This window comes from Nematostella vectensis, chromosome 11 (assembly GCF_932526225.1).
Source record: "Nematostella vectensis chromosome 11, jaNemVect1.1, whole genome shotgun sequence".
In the NCBI taxonomy this organism is placed as follows: domain Eukaryota; kingdom Metazoa; phylum Cnidaria; class Anthozoa; order Actiniaria; family Edwardsiidae; genus Nematostella; species Nematostella vectensis.
The window spans coordinates 9,945,601-9,964,947 of record NC_064044.1 but is presented as its reverse complement, the minus strand read 5'-3'; the positions used below and the strand labels follow the sequence as shown (position 1 = coordinate 9,964,947).

The 19,347-nt window shown below is 41.2% G+C and overlaps 3 protein-coding genes across 3 annotated transcripts; 1 reads left to right on the top strand and 2 right to left on the bottom strand.

Moving 5' to 3' along the window:
• The first annotated feature begins 359 nt into the window (after positions 1-359).
• LOC5510199 (lactadherin) lies at positions 360-4,067 on the top strand. Its single transcript, XM_032379263.2, has 3 exons — positions 360-723; positions 2,903-3,237; positions 3,387-4,067. The coding sequence occupies exons 1-3, from the start codon at positions 441-443 to the stop codon at positions 3,528-3,530; spliced, it is 762 nt and encodes a 253-aa protein (XP_032235154.2). The 5' UTR covers positions 360-440; the 3' UTR covers positions 3,531-4,067.
• A 2,291-nt stretch (positions 4,068-6,358) lies between these two features.
• LOC125573665 (hepatic lectin-like) lies at positions 6,359-10,266 on the bottom strand. The gene is made up of 3 exons (XM_048734335.1): positions 10,042-10,266; positions 7,928-8,102; positions 6,359-7,338 (listed from the first exon to the last, which is right to left on the bottom strand). The coding sequence occupies exons 1-3, from the start codon at positions 10,264-10,266 to the stop codon at positions 7,112-7,114; spliced, it is 627 nt and encodes a 208-aa protein (XP_048590292.1). The 3' UTR covers positions 6,359-7,111.
• A 1,402-nt stretch (positions 10,267-11,668) lies between these two features.
• LOC125573895 (CD209 antigen-like protein E) lies at positions 11,669-16,998 on the bottom strand. The gene is made up of 3 exons (XM_048734709.1): positions 16,703-16,998; positions 14,109-14,283; positions 11,669-13,522 (listed from the first exon to the last, which is right to left on the bottom strand). The coding sequence occupies exons 1-3, from the start codon at positions 16,985-16,987 to the stop codon at positions 13,296-13,298; spliced, it is 687 nt and encodes a 228-aa protein (XP_048590666.1). The 5' UTR covers positions 16,988-16,998; the 3' UTR covers positions 11,669-13,295.
• Positions 16,999-19,347: the final 2,349 nt, after the last annotated feature.

Below are 19,347 nucleotides of genomic sequence, written 5' to 3'. Positions count from 1 at the left end.
CTTGAGAATATTTAAAATTCTAAGATACATTGAAAAACAAGTCCCAGGGGCTGTTATATTGTGATATTTTCAGATGGCGTAGCTGCCACATAGATGGGCCGATAGATACTTGAATGGGGAGTTTTTTTTATAAAGAATGAAGAATTGTTTTCGTAAAAGAAAGACGTACATTTTGCAGTCATTATCACCAAACTATATTATTCCAACCATCTACTTTAATTAACTAAAGTCATTTTATGAAAGGATAACTATAACTATAACCCAGCAAGATACCATTCTTTGAAGAAAAGATGCAATTTGCGATCCATTATCATGCGGTATTTTCCCCATTTTGTTTCCCCAATGGATAATCGTACCATCTCAGCACGGTGCCCTCCTTTCAAAAGAATTCCATCATGTGAGTCACTTATTCCAAAACCAAGACAGAGAGCTAAAGAGACATGCTTCTCTTCCTTTGCCTATTCGTATTCCCTCTCACATCGGCCATTCAGAAAACAAGGAACTCCATGTTTGGTCATTTTCTCCTTGCATCTCCCTACGACGAAACGGGTGTTGGGGAACTTTGGGAATGCTACAAACTCTGCTATGACGACAAAGAAAACTGCGCCAGCATCAACTGCGACATAAAAAAAGGAAGATGCAAACGCATGAAGGTTACACACGCAAACCTGCCTCGCGAGCTCGTGAAAATGAAAAATTCTGTTTACGCGGATTTAAGAGATGGCAAGTAAACCAAAAATTGTTACGCAATAGAGAGTAACGTTATCTTGGATAACCTTATATTTTATTTTCGTAAGTCGCCGACCTTCCCGAAGTTTATGGATCCAGTCAAAAGCATGTTTTGTTTAGTTAAAAGATTAGTTACCCTCCATGGTTTTCCGTGCGAAGGCCCACGGAATTTCTTTCCGTGCCAACGGGATTTCTTTCCGTGAGCACGGTATTTCTTTCCGTGCGCACATCTTGAGTACTTTTAGCACACGCCATTTGGATTTTCTTCTCACACCTTTGGAGCGTAGCGCATGGCTGACAATGTTATAATGATCTTTCGAAATCGAAAGACTTCATAAGAAGACTACAGGAACGCTGTTTTAAATAAGGATTTCACCATAACTTAATTTTTTTACCATCTAAAAGGCCATTATTCGTGCCCAATGACGCCTTGAATTATTCGACAGAGAATTTTAAGATGATAAGAAGATCTTATAGATGAATGTTTTTTTTGTCTAAATTTCTGGTTAAGACGTTCAAAATACGAAATTATAAGAAAGGCTTTACTTTGTTGCCATTTCGGTCTCGAATTCCCTATTTCGATGTTTCGATGCAAGAATGCTCTTACTCAAGATGTAAAAGGCTGTATTCCAGGTATATACGTTTCATTCGATCAATAACATGAGACACAAAATAAGTTCTTTTGTATACAAATCTTTTGGCGCACACCCAAATCAATACATCTAATGAACCATCTAAATCCCACAAGCTTTTATTTGATACTAGTTACTTGGGGTGAGTGTCACATAATCTCGAGTTTGAGTTTATGTTCATGACGGTTAATGGCCGCCGCGACCTGAGTTTAAGAATGCCTTTTTCGAATGGTGAGCGATTTTTTTTCTCAGAACGCATTGAGTTTGTTTATACAGTATACCCTCGTTTCTTTTTACTTCAGTTTGAGAATATTGTCTCAAAATATTTTACTCGATTTGAGTTTAAGCGTAATTTAAATAAAGTATGTGTAAAATCCTTAATTTGAGTAACCATCAAACTTATCGAATATTTCACCGACCAGGATAATATTTATACCAAATTCAAGCTTGCGTATATCAGATAATTATCTTTTTAGTCTTACCGATGCGCAAGAATTTGATAGAAGACAAAACCGTCTCCATTAAACTTGCCAAAATCTAGCAGTGCAAAACGATATGCGAAAAAAAAAAAATGACCAGAAGGGGCGTGGCTGTGCCCCCCATTGTTTTATTAATGCTTCTGTATTTTGCCCCTCAATAATCCGAGGTCTGCTATGGCTACGATAATAAGCGGCACAGTCAACTGAGCCGCGTCACGATTAAAACAATACCTCCTTTTAAGAAAATAGTCTAATTTCGATACGAATGCTTAGAAGAAAGAATGTTGTTGATGTACATGTTTTTTTCTGACTCAATGCGATATTTTCGATTTACATTGCTTTTAGTTTTTCATGCTTCCCGGGGTCGTGGTTACAGTTCCGTATCACCCTGTGCAAAAGCAATGGCGTGTTTTTTTTGGTTTGACTGCAAAAAATGTAAAAAAAAAAAAGTATTGATTTGTATAAATCCCTTTCTCGATTAATCATTTCATTCGCAATCATGTCATATAAATTAATAAAATTTTAAAATGTTTAGTCTTTTCTTTTATATATGCATGAGTAAATTTTTAGTCGTCTTAGAAAAAATCATGAGCACTGGGCCCTCCGCAAAAATGATACGGCAATTACGGAACTTGTTATCGTTATGTATGTATTTCTTCCATCGTAGAGCAGCTGATGAGGACGGGAACGGCAGTTATGCTGTTGCCATTCTTCGGCTTGAAATCTACTCTGGTTTCGTGTCGACTATACCGCTGAATGGGAATGCTTATCCGTTCACGTAGGAATTCTTTTGACCTTCATGCAGCCCTTTGACACATCAAACAATATCAGAAAAACATTACCGCGTTTCAGAATATAGGGTTCTCCGTTGCAGGGGAAAATAAATTTTAAATACCCCATTTTCACTCACACCACGTTAACTACAACAAGTTAGACCCTACAGAGAGAAACACGTTAGAGACGCGTTCGCCAGACACGTTCAGCGTTGACGTACTTACTGTTAGTGGAATAAAGTATTGTTAGAAAAATAACAGCGATTTGCCACTCCTTGAATCTTGTCAGGTTGCGCTCACCCTCTGGGAATGGAAGATGGCAGCATTCCAGACTCGAGTATCACGGCTTCGTCACATTTTCATCTTTCATACAGCCCTTATTACGGACGCCTTCATAACCAAGCCGTTAGCGGGAAACACTGGGGGGCATGGGCAGCCGGGAATAATCGAAAAGGCGAGTACCTACAGGTGGACCTGGGCCGAGTCACATGGGTTACACATGTTGCAACGCAGGGTCGCCCGGAAGGAACATTTCATGTCCAGTGGGTAGCTGAGTACACGGTTGAATACAGTCTGACGGCAGATCAGTGGCAGAGTTACCAAGACGGGAATAGTGTGATAAAGGTAAGTAAACGTAAAAAACAGTGTTATGTTGAATACGGTCTGAGGGGAGATTAATGGAAAAATCAATATGAGAGGTAAATTGATGTTAAAAGAAAAAAGCCTTTATATCGTTGTTGTTGCTATTACATTTTAAGTTTCTTTTTTTAAAGATTTTCCCTGGCAACTCAGATAAGACCACTGTGGTGAAGAACGAGTTCTCCCCTGTCATCAAAGCGCGTTACGTTAGGATTGTAGTGCAGGCCTGGGAAGCTCATATCCTTATGAGAGCGGAGTTTTACGGATGTGCAGCTTAGATATCTTTTGCATTGGGCTATTCTATTTTTAGCGAATTCCATTCTTGGTAGGTATAGAAACATTGATTGACGCCTTTCTATATAAGTTTTTTATGTGGGTACTTTTGCGGGCGAAAAATGAATTTTTTACTAAAAGTAAAAAAGCCCAATAAAGGCGTTCTAGAATTAACTCACGTGCATCACGAATGGAAAGTAGTTACTACACAAGACCGACACGCAACACTACAGCGACGAGGGAAAACAAGAATTACACTGTATTTACTTAGAAACCTCTACTCAAACTCGATGAGATTATAGTTTGAATTCTACAGAAGATTTTAGAAAAAGAGCCCGCATAAGAAACAGGATGATTAGTTTTTTGATAGAAATTTCGGTAAATAATTTAATCGTTATGTTAGCGATCAGAGAAAACCATATGAAAAATCAATCAACAACTTGCACTTGGCCAAATATTTATTGCGGCCTTGGTGGCCATTAATCTTTGCACTTGTCAACTTATGATAGAATGTGTTTCCAATAAAAAGAGAATCAAGACAATCACCGCATAATAGAGTGGACATCTGATAAATATTTATGATATAATATCCGCTGGAAATCTGCATTCCCTTCCCCCGACCCCAAAAGGAGTATCAGGAGTATGAGATATTGTCCATTAACCTGACTTGTTTCATATAAACACCATTTTGGGGGGTACACTGTGGCCCAAATCTTATCACTCTTATGAAAATTACCAGTGGGTCTCCCTGTCTGGGTGTATCCCATCTGCATCGTGTCCCTGTCTGGGTGTATCCCATCTGCATGGTCTTCCTGTCTGGGTGTATCCATCTGCATGGTTTCCCTGTCTGGGTGTATCCCATCTGCATCGTGTCCCTGTCTGGGTGTATCCCATCTGCATGGTCTCCCTGTCTGGGTGTATCCCATCTGCATCGTGTCCCTGTCTGGGTGTATCCCATCTGCATGGTCTCCCTGTCTGGGTGTATCCTATCTGCATGGTCTTCCTGTCTGGGTGTATCCCATCTTCATGGTCTTCCTGTCTGGGTGTATCCATCTGCATGGTCTCCCTGTCTGGGTGTATCCCATCTGCATGGTCTCCCTGTCTGGGTGTATTCCATCTGCATGGTCTCCTTGTCTGGGTGTATCCCATCTGCATGGCCTCCCTGTCTGGGTGCATCCCATCTGCATGGTCTTCCTGTCTGGGTGTATCCCATCTGCATGGTCTCCCTGTCTGGGTGTATCCCATATCTACATGGTCTCCCTGTCTGGGTATATACCATCTGCATCGTGTCCCTGTCTGGGTGTTTCACATCTGTATGGTCTCCCTGTCTGCGTGTATCCATCTTTATGATCTCCCTGTCTGGGTGTATCACATTTGCATGGTCTCCCAGTCTAGGTGTATCCCATCTGCATGGTCTACCTGTCTGAGTGTATCCCATCGGCATGGTCTCCCTGTCTGGGTGTATCCCATCTGCATGGTCTCCCTGTCTGGGTGTATCCCATCTGCATGGTCTCCCAGTCTGGGTGAATCCCATCTGCATGGTCTCCCTGTCTAAGTGTATCCATCTGCATGGTCTCCCTGTCTGGTTGTATCCATCTTCATGGTCTTCCTGTCTGGGTGTATCCCATCTGCATTGTGTTTCTGTCTGGGGGTGTTTCACATCTGTATGGTCTCCCTGTCTGAGTTTATCAATCTTCATGGTCTCCCTGTCTGGGTGTATCCCATCAGCATGGTCTCCCTGTCTAGGTGTATTCCATCTGCAAGGTCTCCCTGTCTAGGTGTATCCAATCTGCATGGTCTCCTTGTCTGGGTTTATTCCATCTGCCGGGTCTCCTTGTCTGGGTGTTAACCATCTCCATGGTCTCCCTGTCTGAGTTTAGTAAATGACCTAATAAACGCCCTTTATCTAAAGAACGCCTCTGATCTAATGAACGCCTCTCCCCCCCCCTAAGCTTACAATTTTGTAATGAAAGCTCCTCTCTTATAAACGCCCCCTCCCCTCCCCCGCTTCCTTTCCTGCCAAAAACAAACGACATAGGAATTCCGGAAATATAAATGATCATTTAATTGCCTTCGTGCTTTATCAACACTGCTAAGCGGGTAGCGTCTTGTTCAATATCGAGTTCAAAATGAGGGTACCGCTCTTTAACCTTCCTGATCTCATTGCTTAGGATGTCTGCAATTTTCTTTCGTTTTGTCCTCGCAGTGTAGCATCCAGGAATAACAAGGCCTACTTCTCGTTCCCGTTTACCGCATACTTGCACCGTTAAATCATTGCATTTGTCGCACGGTCGCTTGCTACGCAGGCTATAATTTAAAGTGATCCTTGCTGAGACTAGAACCCACTGCACTTGGGCAGGGCCGTAGCCTGCATGAGGCAAGGGAGGCACTCGATTCAATAAAATTTTAATGTTTCACAATTAAAGAGTATAAGATAAAACACCTGCTTTTGTTGGATTTACCATCCAGTGGCAAGCTTTGCATGCTTCTGTAAAATTTTAATTCTGGTTACAGGAGGATTATTTTGTGGAGCACTTTGTTCAACCAGCAATTTAAGCAAAGGTTGACCGGCCTCAATTCGGAACTGTCCCTGGGTCAAACACCACGCATGCTCTTTTTAGCATGATCCACTCATAGCTATCTGCTACTGACGGGAATGGTGCGACAGTCAGTGCTATTTTACTTGACTTTCGTAAAGCGTTCGACCTGATTGACCATCGGATTCTCGTCTACTAGCTCCACGACTATGACATCCCCCACTCGGTAATCTCGTGGATTGTTGATTTTCTCTCCTGTCGCCGACAAAGAGTTAAGCTTGGCCAAGACTGCTTCTCGGAATGGGGCGCAATTCCATCAGGCGTCCCACAATATCTTTAATATACAATTTTACATCGTTTTAATGGTTTTCATAACATAAACCTATAAATTTAAGAAAGTAAAGGGTGAACAGATTTTTATCTTTCTTTCTATTTTTATATTCAAATATTTTGGATATTCCGAGCGAAAATGGGGCTATACCTATGACTAATAATCTAATGCAACCTTTCTTGTATTTATTGATAATTTTTTTTATAATAAGTAGCAGGACACGAGGGCCAGAAATTCCGTGCTCCTGGCATCTCGTGGGCCAGAAATTCCGTGCTCATGGCATGACTAGTGTGCCAGAAATTCCGTGTTCATGGCTGTTCGTGGGCCAGACATTCTGTGGTCGTGGCCACGAGCACGGAATATCCAACAGGGCCGTAGCAGGGTCGTTGTGAGACGCTAATCAAACCACATTTTGGTACTTTACTGAAATATCAGATGTCATTTCATAATGAGAGGCTACAAAGGTGTCATCGAGCCCGACCCAAGCAAGACGAATCAGTCTGACAGTTACATTCATTACAGTGATATCCATTCCTAAATTCATCTGTTAATAAGATTCAGATAACTGATAATTTGTCTGTTTTTAATGTTATCCCAGGAAGGGATAGAAATTTAGGTAAACCGCACCCATTTTGCTATCCCTTAGGGTTAAAATTCATTTTCGCGAGGAACAAATGTGATAGTTTTTAGGGAGGTATCCCCAGGGAGTCTAAGAATCCTAACAGAATGGTGTAATCGCGTTCTCTGGCATCTTGCAGACGTAAGGAAGTAGCAGATCACATTGGCAGTCGTTCCATTTGCCCCTCTGATGAGACATCTTGACGCAGTCCTGACCCAACTGACCAGAGGGTGCGCTTGCTTGCCAGTACGTGAAAGACGCGGGCGATCCGTCCTCCCATCGCCAGCTACCAGAACTGAAGTCTTCCAGTCCCAGCCATATTGTGTCTGGGGGGAACCATAAGGTACAACATCAGCCTACTTTTTTGGAGTTCTGCACGGGATTCCTGTGTTTGGCCGTGAGGCAATGGGGGGCTGGGGGCGTTTACCCGGTGCTTTTTTCGCTATGACTGCCATCTTGTTTTGTACTGGACTGACAGCAAGCTTGGACGAGGATTGGGTGAGACCATAAGACCATGATGTACATGATGTACATCATGGTCTCTTGGTGAGAGTTTTTGATGATGGATTTTTCTTCGGTAAAATTACTGTGCAAACAGGGGTGAAGGCATTTATGACACAGGCGCGTAGCCACGGGGATTTGGGGGTGTGAAAGAACCCCCCACTCGACTGTAAGGTCTGCTGTATAAAGATAAATTGGGTGCTTCTGCAAGCTAGGGTAAGCCCTTGGAGAAAATAATCCGCTCTATGCCCATAAAAGACCACCCCCTCTCCCCCGTTCAAAGTCCTGCCTACGGGCCAGTGAAATACCTTTTCCTTGCATGTTGGGAAGCTCAAGCTAAAAAGCCAACCGCCGTCTCATATTTTTTTCTGTCTTTTTTGTCCGTCGTTTTGTCTGTCTGTCTGTCTGTCTCACCTGAGTAGAACAAACCACGAACAAAGGCATTTTCTTCAACACTGGAGATTGACACCATCGCAGAGTCCATTGAATGACATCTTTGCTTAGCAACTTGCCACGTGACGTTCTCAAACTTGATCACATAACAGTTGTTGGCATGGTGGTGCCAACCGAGAGGGCATAGGGCGAGGCTCTGAAAATCAAAGAGCAGGAAACCGGGAAATATTATTTACTTAAAGTTGTCGTAACTATTAGCCCCAGTTTCCTCTTTTTGATAAGTTGCTAAAAACACTAGAGCAATATTGAAAATGCAGTTTTTTCAATTCCATTATTTTAAAGTTTTTTTAAAGTGTTTACCCAATTTTATCATTTTACCTGTGTTTGCGGGATATCAAAAATTGTACTTGGAGAATAATGAAATAAGGGTAAATAAAAACAAACAAAGGTTTAGAAAGCTTTAACATTCTTGTTCATGTATCTCTAAACGTTCACACAGCACTCAGAGACCAGGTCCGGGTTCCTAGAAAGCAGGTTAACGCTAACCCAGGGATAAACGCCCAATCAAATGTCAAGATAGCCGTATTTATCCCTGGGCTAGTGCTGACCTGCTTTCTAGGAACCGGCTCCAGCATCTAGTCATTTATACGTTACCCATGAGCCACTGCGGGTTTTGATACATTGATTCGCAGGTGCAACCGTGTGTTCCGTATGCAAAACTCTTCCCGCAATGGGGTACGCAGTCCTGAATGTCTGCGACGTCATCACTTCTCGCTGACTCGCGGGACAGTGAGTGCTAAGAGTTTGCAAACCCGCTCGTATTTGAGATTCCCGGTATCTTGTACCGGTTTCGAAGGTATAATGAGCAAGCGATATATATTTGGCCTAGAGACTAAATGAGTAATTGAGATCAATGATAAATCCGTGTGAGTTTACGTCTCTGACTTCGTGCCTTCTATGATCTAAAACAATGAAATGGGCAGCAGGTCCCAGTCCTGTTTTTAACGGAGTCGATCCCAAATATCATTCACTTATTCTCTAACGATTGAAAGCTTGAGTTGAATGTGCTAGATCCACGATATCCATGACTACCTTCAAAATTTTAGTAATCGTTTATTCTCAATATAACAAGGTTACATGAAGCCGTTGTAACTTACACAAAGCGTACCGATTTTTCTTCTATTTGTCCATTCAAGTTTTGCTTCTGTGATTTTAGGTTTCAACTTACCCAGAATCGCTTTCAATCTCGAAAAACGTGATTATGTTGATTTGCCATCCAAAAGGTCATGTGATTTTATTCAAATTTCCAATTTGGCGTCTCCTGGAGAAAGTAGGAACCTTAAGCAACGACGACGGCAACGTGGACGACGACGGCAGAAAACAATGGGATTTTATTAAGAATTCAATAGCAGCACGTGAAAATGCGTTCTGTCTGATACATTTCAGCCATATTCCATAAAACCACGACGCGGAAACTCCAACTTTCACGGTCAACTGAGAACGCGGACGTTCTACTGCAAACTTTTCTAACCATGTTAGCTACTGTAGTCCTTTTTTTATTTTTATCAATCTCTGTCTATTATGTTTTGCTTATTCTATTGCAATTAAATTATAATTGATCGCCAAGCGCGAGAACATATTTTTCGATCTCGTTGTACTAGCCGTCGTCGTCGTCCTTGCTTAAGGTACCTAGTAAACTCCAAGAGCGGGCTCCGCATGAAGCTTTTCAAGCATGAAAAATATTGTTTTATCAAAATAATGTGTTCTAAAATGCAGAATCAAATTGTGTTCATAAACTTTGAATTTTATTGCTATCGATAAGTTGTGTCATTATTTTCTAATAATTCATTGGGTTATATATTTTTATATACACTAAAATATTAAAGACTATTAAGAGCATCATTAAGAACATTTTCAGCCTTAAAATGCTCCAAAAATAAGACCGGCCCACCCTCTGAAAATTAGACGTTCTTAAAAAAAGTTGTAGGTGATATTGGAGACAAATATTGACCTTCAAAATAGATATACTGTAAATCATTGACAAAAAAAAAATATGAATTAAGATAAAAACTAGATTTTAGTAGACATGAAATTAGCCAACCAACAAAAGTGAGCGCGCGCGCGCCTCCACTTACCAGTTTTTTGTAGTGTGTATACTCCAAACCGTGGTTGCAATTGCTCTTCGATACATTGCCGATTAGCCGACATAGACTTGATTCCTCAGTAATCGTCTTGATATTCACGGAAGAACAGTGGCTGTCCCTCAAACATTTCTGAAAACACTCAAAATCACTTTGCACGGAAAATTCTGAAATTATTGGACCTTCGAGAAATTTGTGCCGAAAACCTTTAAAATACATCGATAAAGAAAAGTCGAATGGTACGACTATAAAAACGAAAAAACAAACTGCTGCATCCATGCGGCTGAACATCTTGGCGGCCTAGCGAGTAAAGTGTCAGCAGTATCAAGCAGATAATTTGATTGAGTCCCGCTAAGCCAACGGAAGTCTGTTACCACTTCCCATATCAACAATAATGCGAGCACTTGAATCGAATCGGTTTACACCTGCTTCGTGCGCCACAGGGTTTTTGATATTTTTGAGTTATATTTATGTGAAACTAATAACCGAACGATATTACACTAGTGCGCGATTCGTAAAGTCTTAAACGACTTGACCAAAGTGTAATAACATCGGACAATTGATATGAAATTTTGACATTGGGAATTACATAATAAGCCACGTCTCCCTTTTTTCCATCTCATTTCGGATAATTAAGTTTAATCATTGATTTTGATGAGACTATGTCATCATGTTCATAAAGACTGGTAGATGGTGGTATGATTTGAGGTTCTAATTTTAGAGCAAGGGATTGAAGATTTTCTTTGAGGGAAATGTAAAGTTCCCTTAGCTGAAAGATGTTATGTGACTTTTGTGCGGATTACTTGCTCCTTGTCATACCTGTCAACTCTCCCGCATTAGGCGGGAGTCTCAAGATTTTGGACCCCTTCTCTCGCTCTCCCGCGGTGAGCACCAAATCTCCCGCTTTTAAGCTTTTAATTGCCCGCTTTTAATTGCCTTCTCAATCTCAAGCCTTGAGATTTTCGGAGGTTGACAGGTATGCCTTGTTTACTCCGAACCCTGAAGAATCTTCAAAGTTCTTAAACCTTTCACTTATATCAATCTAGCCAAAACAAAGCATAGATAAACTTCAAATTCTGAAAAGAGAATTGAATTTTATTGAAATTTGAATTTTCTACAGATCTTTGAAAATTTTCCTGGCCGCGCGAAAGGAGATTGAATCGAGTGAATAATTCCAAGTTTTGGCGGGAAAATCTGAATTAGGGTCTTCTTGTCTGGGTGTATACCATCTCCATGGTCTCCCTGTCTGAGTTTAGTAAATGACCTAATAAACGCCCTTTATCTAAAGAACGCCTCTGATCTAATGAACGCCTCCCCCCCAAAGGTTACAATTTTGTAATGAAAGCCCCTCTTTAATAAACGCCCCTCCCCCCTAAGCTTACAAATTTGTAATGAAAGCCTCTCTCTTATAAACGCCCCCTCCCCTCCCCCGCTTCCTTTCCTGCCAGCTTAAAAACAAACGGCATAGGAATTTCGGAAATATAAATGATACTTTAATTGCCTTCTTGCTTAATCAACACTGCTAAGCGAGTAGCGTCATGTTCAATGTCAAGTTCAAAATGAGGGTACCGCTCTTTAACCTTCCTGATCTCATTGCTTAGGATGTTTGCAATTTCTTTCGTTTTGTCCTCGCAGTGTAGCATCCAGGAATAACAAGGCCTACTTCTCGTTTCCGTTTACCGCATACTTGCACCGTTAAATCATTGCATTCGTCGCACGGTCGCTTGCTACGCAGGCTATAATTTAAAGTGATCCTGGCTGAGACTAGAACCCACTGCACTTGGGCAGGGCCGTAGCCTGCATGAGGCAAGGGAGGCACTCGATTCAATAAAATTTTAATGTTTCACAATTAAAGAGTATAAGATAAAACACCTGCTTTTGTTGGATTTACCATCCAGTGGCAAGCTTTGCATGCCTCGGTAAAATTTTAATTCTGGTTACAGGAGGATTATTTTGTGGAGCACTTTGTTCAACCAGCAATTTAAGCAAAGGTTGACCGGCCTCAATTCGGAACTGTCCCTGGGTCAAACACCACGCATGCTCTTATTAGCATGATCCACTCATGGCTATCTGCTACTGACGGGAATGGTGCGACAGTCAGAGCTATTTTACTTGACTTTCGTAAAGCGTTCGACCTGATTGACCATCGGATTCTCGTCTACTAGCTCCACGACTATGACATCCCCCACTCGGTAATCTCGTGGATTGTTGATTTTCTCTCCTGTCGCCGACAAATAGTTAAGCTTGGCCAAGACTGCTTCTCGGAATGGGGCGCAATTCCATCAGGCGTCCCACAATATCTTTAATATACAATTTTACATCGTTTTAATGGTTTTCATAACATAAACCTATAAATTTAAGAAAGTAAAGGGTGAACAGATTTTTATCTTTCTATTTTTATATTCAAATATTTTGTATATTCCGAGCGAAAATGGGGCTACCTATGACTAATAATCTAATGCAGCCTTTCTTGTATTTATTAATAATTTTTTTTATAATAAGTAGCAGGACACGAGGGCCAGAAATTCCGTGCTCGTGGCATCTCGTTGGCCAGAAATTCCGTGCTCATGGAATGACTAGTGTGCCAGAAATTCCGTGTTCATGGCATGACTAATGTGCCAGAAATTCCGTGCTCGTGGCATCTCGTGGGCCAGAAATTCCGTGCTCGTGGCATCTCGTGGGCCAGAAATTCCGTGCTCATGGCATAACTAGTGTGCCAGAAATTCCGTGTTCATGGCATGACTAATGTGCCAGAAATTCCGTGCTCGTGGCATCACGTGGGCCAGAAATTCCGTGCTCGTGGCATCTCGTGGGCCAGAAATTCCGTGCTCATGGCATGACTAGTGTGCCAGAAATTCCGTGCTCATGGCTGTTCGTGGGCCAGACATTCTGTGGTCGTGGCCACGAGCACGGAATATCCAACAGGGCCGTAGCAGGGTTGTTGTGAGACGCTAATCAAACCACATTTTGGTACTTAACTGAAGTATCAGATGTCTTTCATAATAAGAGGCTATAAAGGTGTCATCGAGCTCGACCCAAGCAAGACAAATCAGTCTGACAGTTACATTCATTACAGTGATATTCATTCCTAAATTCATCTGTTAATAAGATTCAGATAACTGATAATTTGTCTGTTTTTAATGTTATCCCAGGGAGGGATAGAAATGTATGTAAACCGCACCCATTTTGCTATCCCTAAGGGTTAAAATTCATTTTTGCGAGGAACAAATGGTGGGAGTCTAAGAATCCTAACAGAATGGTGTAATCGCGTTCTCTGGCATCTTGCAGACGTAAGGAAGTAGCAGATCACATTGGCAGTCGTTCCATTTGCCCCTCTGATGAGACATCTTGACGCAGTCCTGACCCAACTGACCAGAGGGTGCGCTTGCTTGCCAGTACGTGAAAGACGCGGGCGATCCGTCCTCCCATCGCCAGCTACCAGAACTGAAGTCTTCCAGTCCCAGCCATATTGTGTCTGGGGGGAACCATAAGGTACAACATCAGCCTACTTTTTTGGAGTTCTGCAGGGGATTCCCGTGTTTGGCCGTGAGGCAATGGGGGGCTGGGGGCGTTTACCCGTTGCTTATTTGGCTATGACTGCCATCTTGTTTTGTACTTGACTGACAGCAAGCTTGGACGAGGATTGGGTGAGACCATAAGACCATGATGTACATGATGTACATCATGGTCTCTTGGTGAGAGTTTTTGATGATGGATTTTTCTTCGGTAAAATTACTGTGCAAACAGGGATAAAGGCATTTATGACACAGGCGCGTAGCCACGGGGATTTGGGGGTGTGAAAGAACCCCCCACTCGACTGTAAGGTCTGCTGTATGAAGATAAATTGGGTGCTTCTGCAAGCTAGGATGAGCCCTTGGAGAAAATAATCCGCTCTATGCCCATAAAATATCACCCCCTCTCCCCCGTTCAAAGTCCCGCCTACGGGCCAGTGACATATCTTTTCCTTGCATGTTGGGAAGCTCAAGCTAAAAAGCCAACCGCCGTCTGTCATATTTTTTTTTGTCTTTTTGTCCGTCGTTTTGTCTATCTGTCTGTCTCACCTGAGTAGAACAAACCACGAACAAAGGCATTTTCTTCAACACTGGAGATTGACACCATCGCAGAGTCCACTGAATGACATCGTTGCATAGCAACTTGCCACGTGACGTTCTCAAACTTGATCACATAACAGTTGTTGGCATGGTGGTGCCAACCGAGAGGGCATAGGGCGAGGCTCTGAAAATCAAAGAGCAGGAAACCGGGAAATATTATTTACTTAAAGTTGTCGTAACTATTAGCCCCAGTTTCCTCTTTTTGATAAGTTGCTAAAAACACTAGAGCAATATTGAAATGGCAGTTTTTTCAATTCCTTTTTTTAAAGTGTTTATCCAATTTTATCATTTTACCTGTATTTGCGGGATATCAAAAATTGTACTTGGAGAATAATGAAATAAGGGTAAATAAAAACAAACAAAGGTTTAGAAAGCTTTAACATTCTTGTTCTTGTATCTCTAAACGTTCACACAGCACTCAGAGACCAGGTCCGGGTTTCTAGAAAGCAGGTTAACGCTAACCCAGGGATAAACGCCCAATCAAATGTCAAGATAGCCGTATTTATCCCTGTGCTAGTGCTGACCTGCTTTCTAGGAACCGGCCCCAGGATCTAGTCATTTATACGTTACCCATGAGCCACTGCGGGTTTTGATACATTGATTCGCAGGTGCAACCTTGTGTTCCGTATGCAAAACTCTTCCCGCAATGGGGTACGCAGTCCTGAATGTCTGCGACGTCATCACTTCTCGCTGACTCGCGGGACAGTGAGTGCTAAGAGTTTGCAAACCCGCTCGTATTTGAGATTCCCGGTATCTTTTACCGGTTTCGAAGGTATAGAGAGCAAGCGATATATATTTGGCCTAGAGACTAAATGAGTAATTGAGATCCATGATAAATCCGTGTGAGTTTACGTTTCTGATTTCGTGCCTTCTATGACCTAAAACAATGAAATGGGCAGCAGGTCCAAGTCTTGTTCTTAACGGAATCGATCCCAAATATCATTCACTTATGCTCTAACGATTGAAAGCTTGAGTTGAATGTGCTAGATCCACGATATCCATGACTACCTTCAAGATTTTAGCAATCGTTTATTCTCAATATAACAAGGTTACATGAAGCCGTTGTAACTTACACAAAATGTACCGATTTTTCTTCTATTTGTCCATTCAAGTTTTGCTTCTGTGATTTTAGGTTTCAACTTACTCAGAATCGCTTTCAATCTCGAAAAACTTTGTGCGTGATCTGTTTTAGAATCCGCCTCACGGCCAAACACAGGAATCCCGTGCAGAACTCCAAAAAAGTAGGCTGATGTTGTACCTTATGGTTCCCCCCAGACACAATCGCTTTCAATCTTGAAAAACTTCGTGCGTGATCTGTTTTAGAATCCGCCATATTTTAGAAGCAGTGAATTGAACTTGAAGATAACGTCACCTGGATCAATCCTTTATTCTGATTGGCTGAATCTTCTGGTCTGGTCCTATAAAAAAAGTGTCTCCTATATAGGAGACTGGTACTTGCGGTAAGAAATCACATGACCTTTTTGGATGGCAAATCAACATAATCACGGAAATGGCTGTGTCCGTCTCACCAGAAAACGACGAATAATAAAATATCTAAATGAAACTAAACCGTTTGTGAAAAAATATTCTAGCATTTTTCGTAAGCTCTGAATAAGTTGCTTTTTGCTGCTGTTATATTTTGCCGCTAATAGCCGGAGCGCGCGCTAGTTTGCCACCCAAATAGTTACTTGGTCTCCTATTTTATTCAAATTTCCAATTGGGCGTCTCCTGGAGATAGAGGGAACTTAAGCTTCGACGACGGCAACGTGGACGACGACGGCAGAAAACAATGGGATTTTATTCAGAATTCAATAGCAGCACGTGAAAATGCGTTTTGTCTGATACATTTCAGCCATATTCCATAAAACCACGACGCGGAAACTCCAACTTTCACGGTCAACTGATAACGCGGACGTTCTACTGTAAACTTTTCTAACCATGTTCGCTACTGTAAAAATAATGTCCTTTTTTATTTTTATCAATCTCTGTCTATTATGTTTTGCTTATTCCATTGCAATTAAATTATAATTGATCGCCAAGCGCGAGAACATATTTTTCGATCTCGTTGTACTAGCCGTCGTCGTCGTCCTTGCTTAAGGTACCTAGTAAACTCCAAGAGCGGGCTCCGCATGAAGCTTTTCAAGCATGAAAAATATTGTTTTATCAAAATAATGTGTTCTAAAATGCAGAATCAAATTGTGTTCATAAACTTTGAATTTTATTGCTATCGATTATTTGTGTAATTCTCTTCTAATAATTCATTGGGTTATATATTTTTATATACACTAAAATATTAAAGACTTTTAAGAGCATCATTAAGAACATTTTCAGCCTTAAAATGCTTTAAAAATAAGACCGGCCCAGCCTCTGAAAATTAGACGTTCTTAAAAAAAGTTGTAGGTGATGACAAATATTGACCTTCAAAATAGATATACTGTAAATCATTGACAAAAAAAACAATATGAATTAAGATAAAAACTAGAATTTAGTTGACATGAAATTAGCCAACCAACAAAAGTGAGCGCGCGCGCGCCTCCACTTACCAGTTTTTTGTAGTGTGTATACTCCAAACCGTGGTTGCAATTGCTCTTCGATACATTGCCGATTAGCCGACATGGACTTGATTCCTCAGTAATCGTCTTGATATTCACGGAAGAACAGTGGCTGTCCTTCAAACATTTCTGAAAACACTCAAAATCACTTTGCACGGAAAATTCTGAAATTATTGGACCTTCGAGAAATTTGTGCCGAAAACCTTTAAAATACATCGATAAAGAAAAGTCGAATGGTACGACCATAAAAACGAAAAAACAAACTGCTGTATCCATGCGGCTGAACATCTTGGCGGCCTAGCGAGTAAAGTGTCAGCAGTATCAAGCAGATAAATTGATTGAGTCCCGCTAAGCCAACGGAAGTCTGTTACCACTTCCCATATCAACAATAATGCGAGCACTTGAATCGAATCGGTTTACACCTGCTTCGTGCGCCACAGGATTTTTGATATTTTTGAGTTATATTTATGTGCAACTAATAACCGAACGATATTACACTAGTGCGCGATTCGTAAAGTCTTAAATGACTTGACCAAAGTGTAATAACATCGGACAATTGATATCAAATTTTGACATTGGGAATTACATAATAAGCCACGTCTCCCTTTTTTTCCATCTCATTTCGGATAATTAAGTTTAATCATTGATTTTGATGAGACTATGTCATCATGTTCATAAAGACTGGTAGATGGTGGTATGATTTGAGGTTCTAATTTTAGAGCAAGGGATTGAAGATTTTCTTTGAGGGAAATGTAAAGTTCCCTTAGCTGAAAGATGTTATGTGACTTTTGTCCGGATTACTTGCTCCTTGTCATACCTGTCAACTCTCCCGCATTAGGCGGGAGTCTCAAGATTTTGGACCCCTTCTCTCGCTCTCCCGCGGTGAGCACCAAATCTCCCGCTTTTAAGCTTTTAATTGCCCGCTTTTAATTGCCTTCTCAGTCTCAAGCCTTGAGATTTTCGGAGGTTGACACGTATGCCTTGTTTACTCCGAACCCTGAAGAATCTTTAAAGTTCTTAAAACCTTTCACTTATATCAATCTAGCCAAAACAAAGCATAGATAAACTTCAAATTCTGAAAAGAGAATTGAATTTTATTGAAATTTTAATTTTCTACAGATCTTTGAAAATTTTCCTGGACGCGCGAAAGGAGATTGAATCGAGTGAATAATTCCAAGTTTTGGCGGGAAAATCTGAATTAGGGTCTTCTTGTCTGGGTGTATACCATCTCTATGGTCTCCCTGTCTGAGTTTAGTAAATAACCTAATAAACGCCCTTTATTTAAAGAACGCCTCTGATCTAATGAACGCCTCCCCCCCAAAGCTTACAATTTTGTAATGAAAGCCCCTCTCTAATAAACGCCCCTCCCCTCCCCCTAAGCTTACAAATTTGTAATGAAAACCTCTCTCTTATAAACGCCCCCTCCCCTCACCCGCTTCCTTTCCTGCCAGCTTAAAAACAAACGACATAGGAATTCCGGAAATATAAATGATACTTTAATTGCCTTCTAGCTTAATCAACACTGCTAAGCGAGTAGCGTCTTGTTCAATGTCAAGTTCAAAATGAGGGTACCGCTCTTTAACCTTCCTGATCTCATTGCTTAGGATGTCTGCAATTTTCTTTCGTTTTGTCCTCGCAGTGTAGCATCCAGGAATAACAAGGCCTACTTCTCGTTTCCGTTTACCGCATACTTGCACCGTTAAATCATTGCATTCGTCGCATCAAGAGGTATAGCAGACTCCCTAACGGGTCTCTATAATGAGTGTATCAGGAAAGTAGAATGGCCAGAAGCATGGAAGAAAGGGGAATGGAACCCTGTTTACAAAAAGGATGACCGTCTTGAGAGAAAAAACTACCGTCCAATAACATTACTATGCATAGTAGATAAGGTATATGAGTCAATGATGAGTACACAAGTAAATAATCATTTTGATCCCAAGCTTGATCCTTGCTTGTCGGCATATAGGAAGAAGCATAGCTGTGAAACCACTCTGCTAAAACTCACAGAAGACTGGAAGCTAGCTGTAGATTCCAAACAGTTTATTGGAATACTCTCAACAGATATGAGTAAAGCATTTGACTCCTTACACCCAGCACTCATGGTAAATAAGCTCAAGGCATATGGCTTTTCTGAGCAGTCATTACACTTGATGAGATCATACTTCACCAACCGTCAAAACAGGGTCAAACTTAATGGAGTCACCAGTGTCTGGAAGGATGCAGTAAGGGGATGTCCTCAAGGGTCGTCATTTGGACCATTATTATGGAATATCTTCCAAAATGACATGACATTTGAAGTTAAAACAGCTAGCTTGTCAATGTATGCTGATGACCATCAGCTCTATGTAAAAGGGGGAACAGCTGAGTGCGTGGAACAAATTTTGAACGAAGAAGGACATAAGATATCACAATGGTATAAAGATAATTTCCTCAAAGGGAACTATGATAAATATAGCTTGATGTTGCTAGGCAGAAAAAATAGAAATAAAAACAACCTATCTATACAGGTTAAGATTGATGAAGAAATAATTAAATCGTCTACTGAAATGAAACTGCTAGGAGTGACTCTTGACGATAAGCTGAACTTTAGTCTTCATATCAGTGAAATATGTAAGAAAGCAAGCCAAAAAGTTGGT

Bases quoted from the DNA above. Each gene is read 5' to 3' on its own strand.
- LOC5510199 (XM_032379263.2), top strand. From the start codon at position 441: ATGCTTCTCTTCCTTTGCCTATTCGTATTCCCTCTCACATCGGCCATT. The intron at 724-2,902 runs GCAAGTAAACCA...GAATCTTGTCAG, and splicing joins TTACGCGGATTTAAGAGATG to GTTGCGCTCACCCTCTGGGA. The intron at 3,238-3,386 runs GTAAGTAAACGT...CTTTTTTTAAAG, and splicing joins ACGGGAATAGTGTGATAAAG to ATTTTCCCTGGCAACTCAGA.
- LOC125573665 (XM_048734335.1), bottom strand. From the start codon at position 10,266: ATGTATTTTAAAGGTTTTCGGCACAAATTTCTCGAAGGTCCAATAATT. The intron at 8,103-10,041 runs GTAAGTGGAGGC...TTTGATTTTCAG, and splicing joins ATACACACTACAAAAAACTG to AGCCTCGCCCTATGCCCTCT. The intron at 7,339-7,927 runs GTGAGACAGACA...GGTTCCCCCCAG, and splicing joins TCGTGGTTTGTTCTACTCAG to ACACAATATGGCTGGGACTG.
- LOC125573895 (XM_048734709.1), bottom strand. From the start codon at position 16,987: ATGGATACAGCAGTTTGTTTTTTCGTTTTTATGGTCGTACCATTCGAC. The intron at 14,284-16,702 runs GTAAGTGGAGGC...TTTGATTTTCAG, and splicing joins ATACACACTACAAAAAACTG to AGCCTCGCCCTATGCCCTCT. The intron at 13,523-14,108 runs GTGAGACAGACA...GGTTCCCCCCAG, and splicing joins TCGTGGTTTGTTCTACTCAG to ACACAATATGGCTGGGACTG.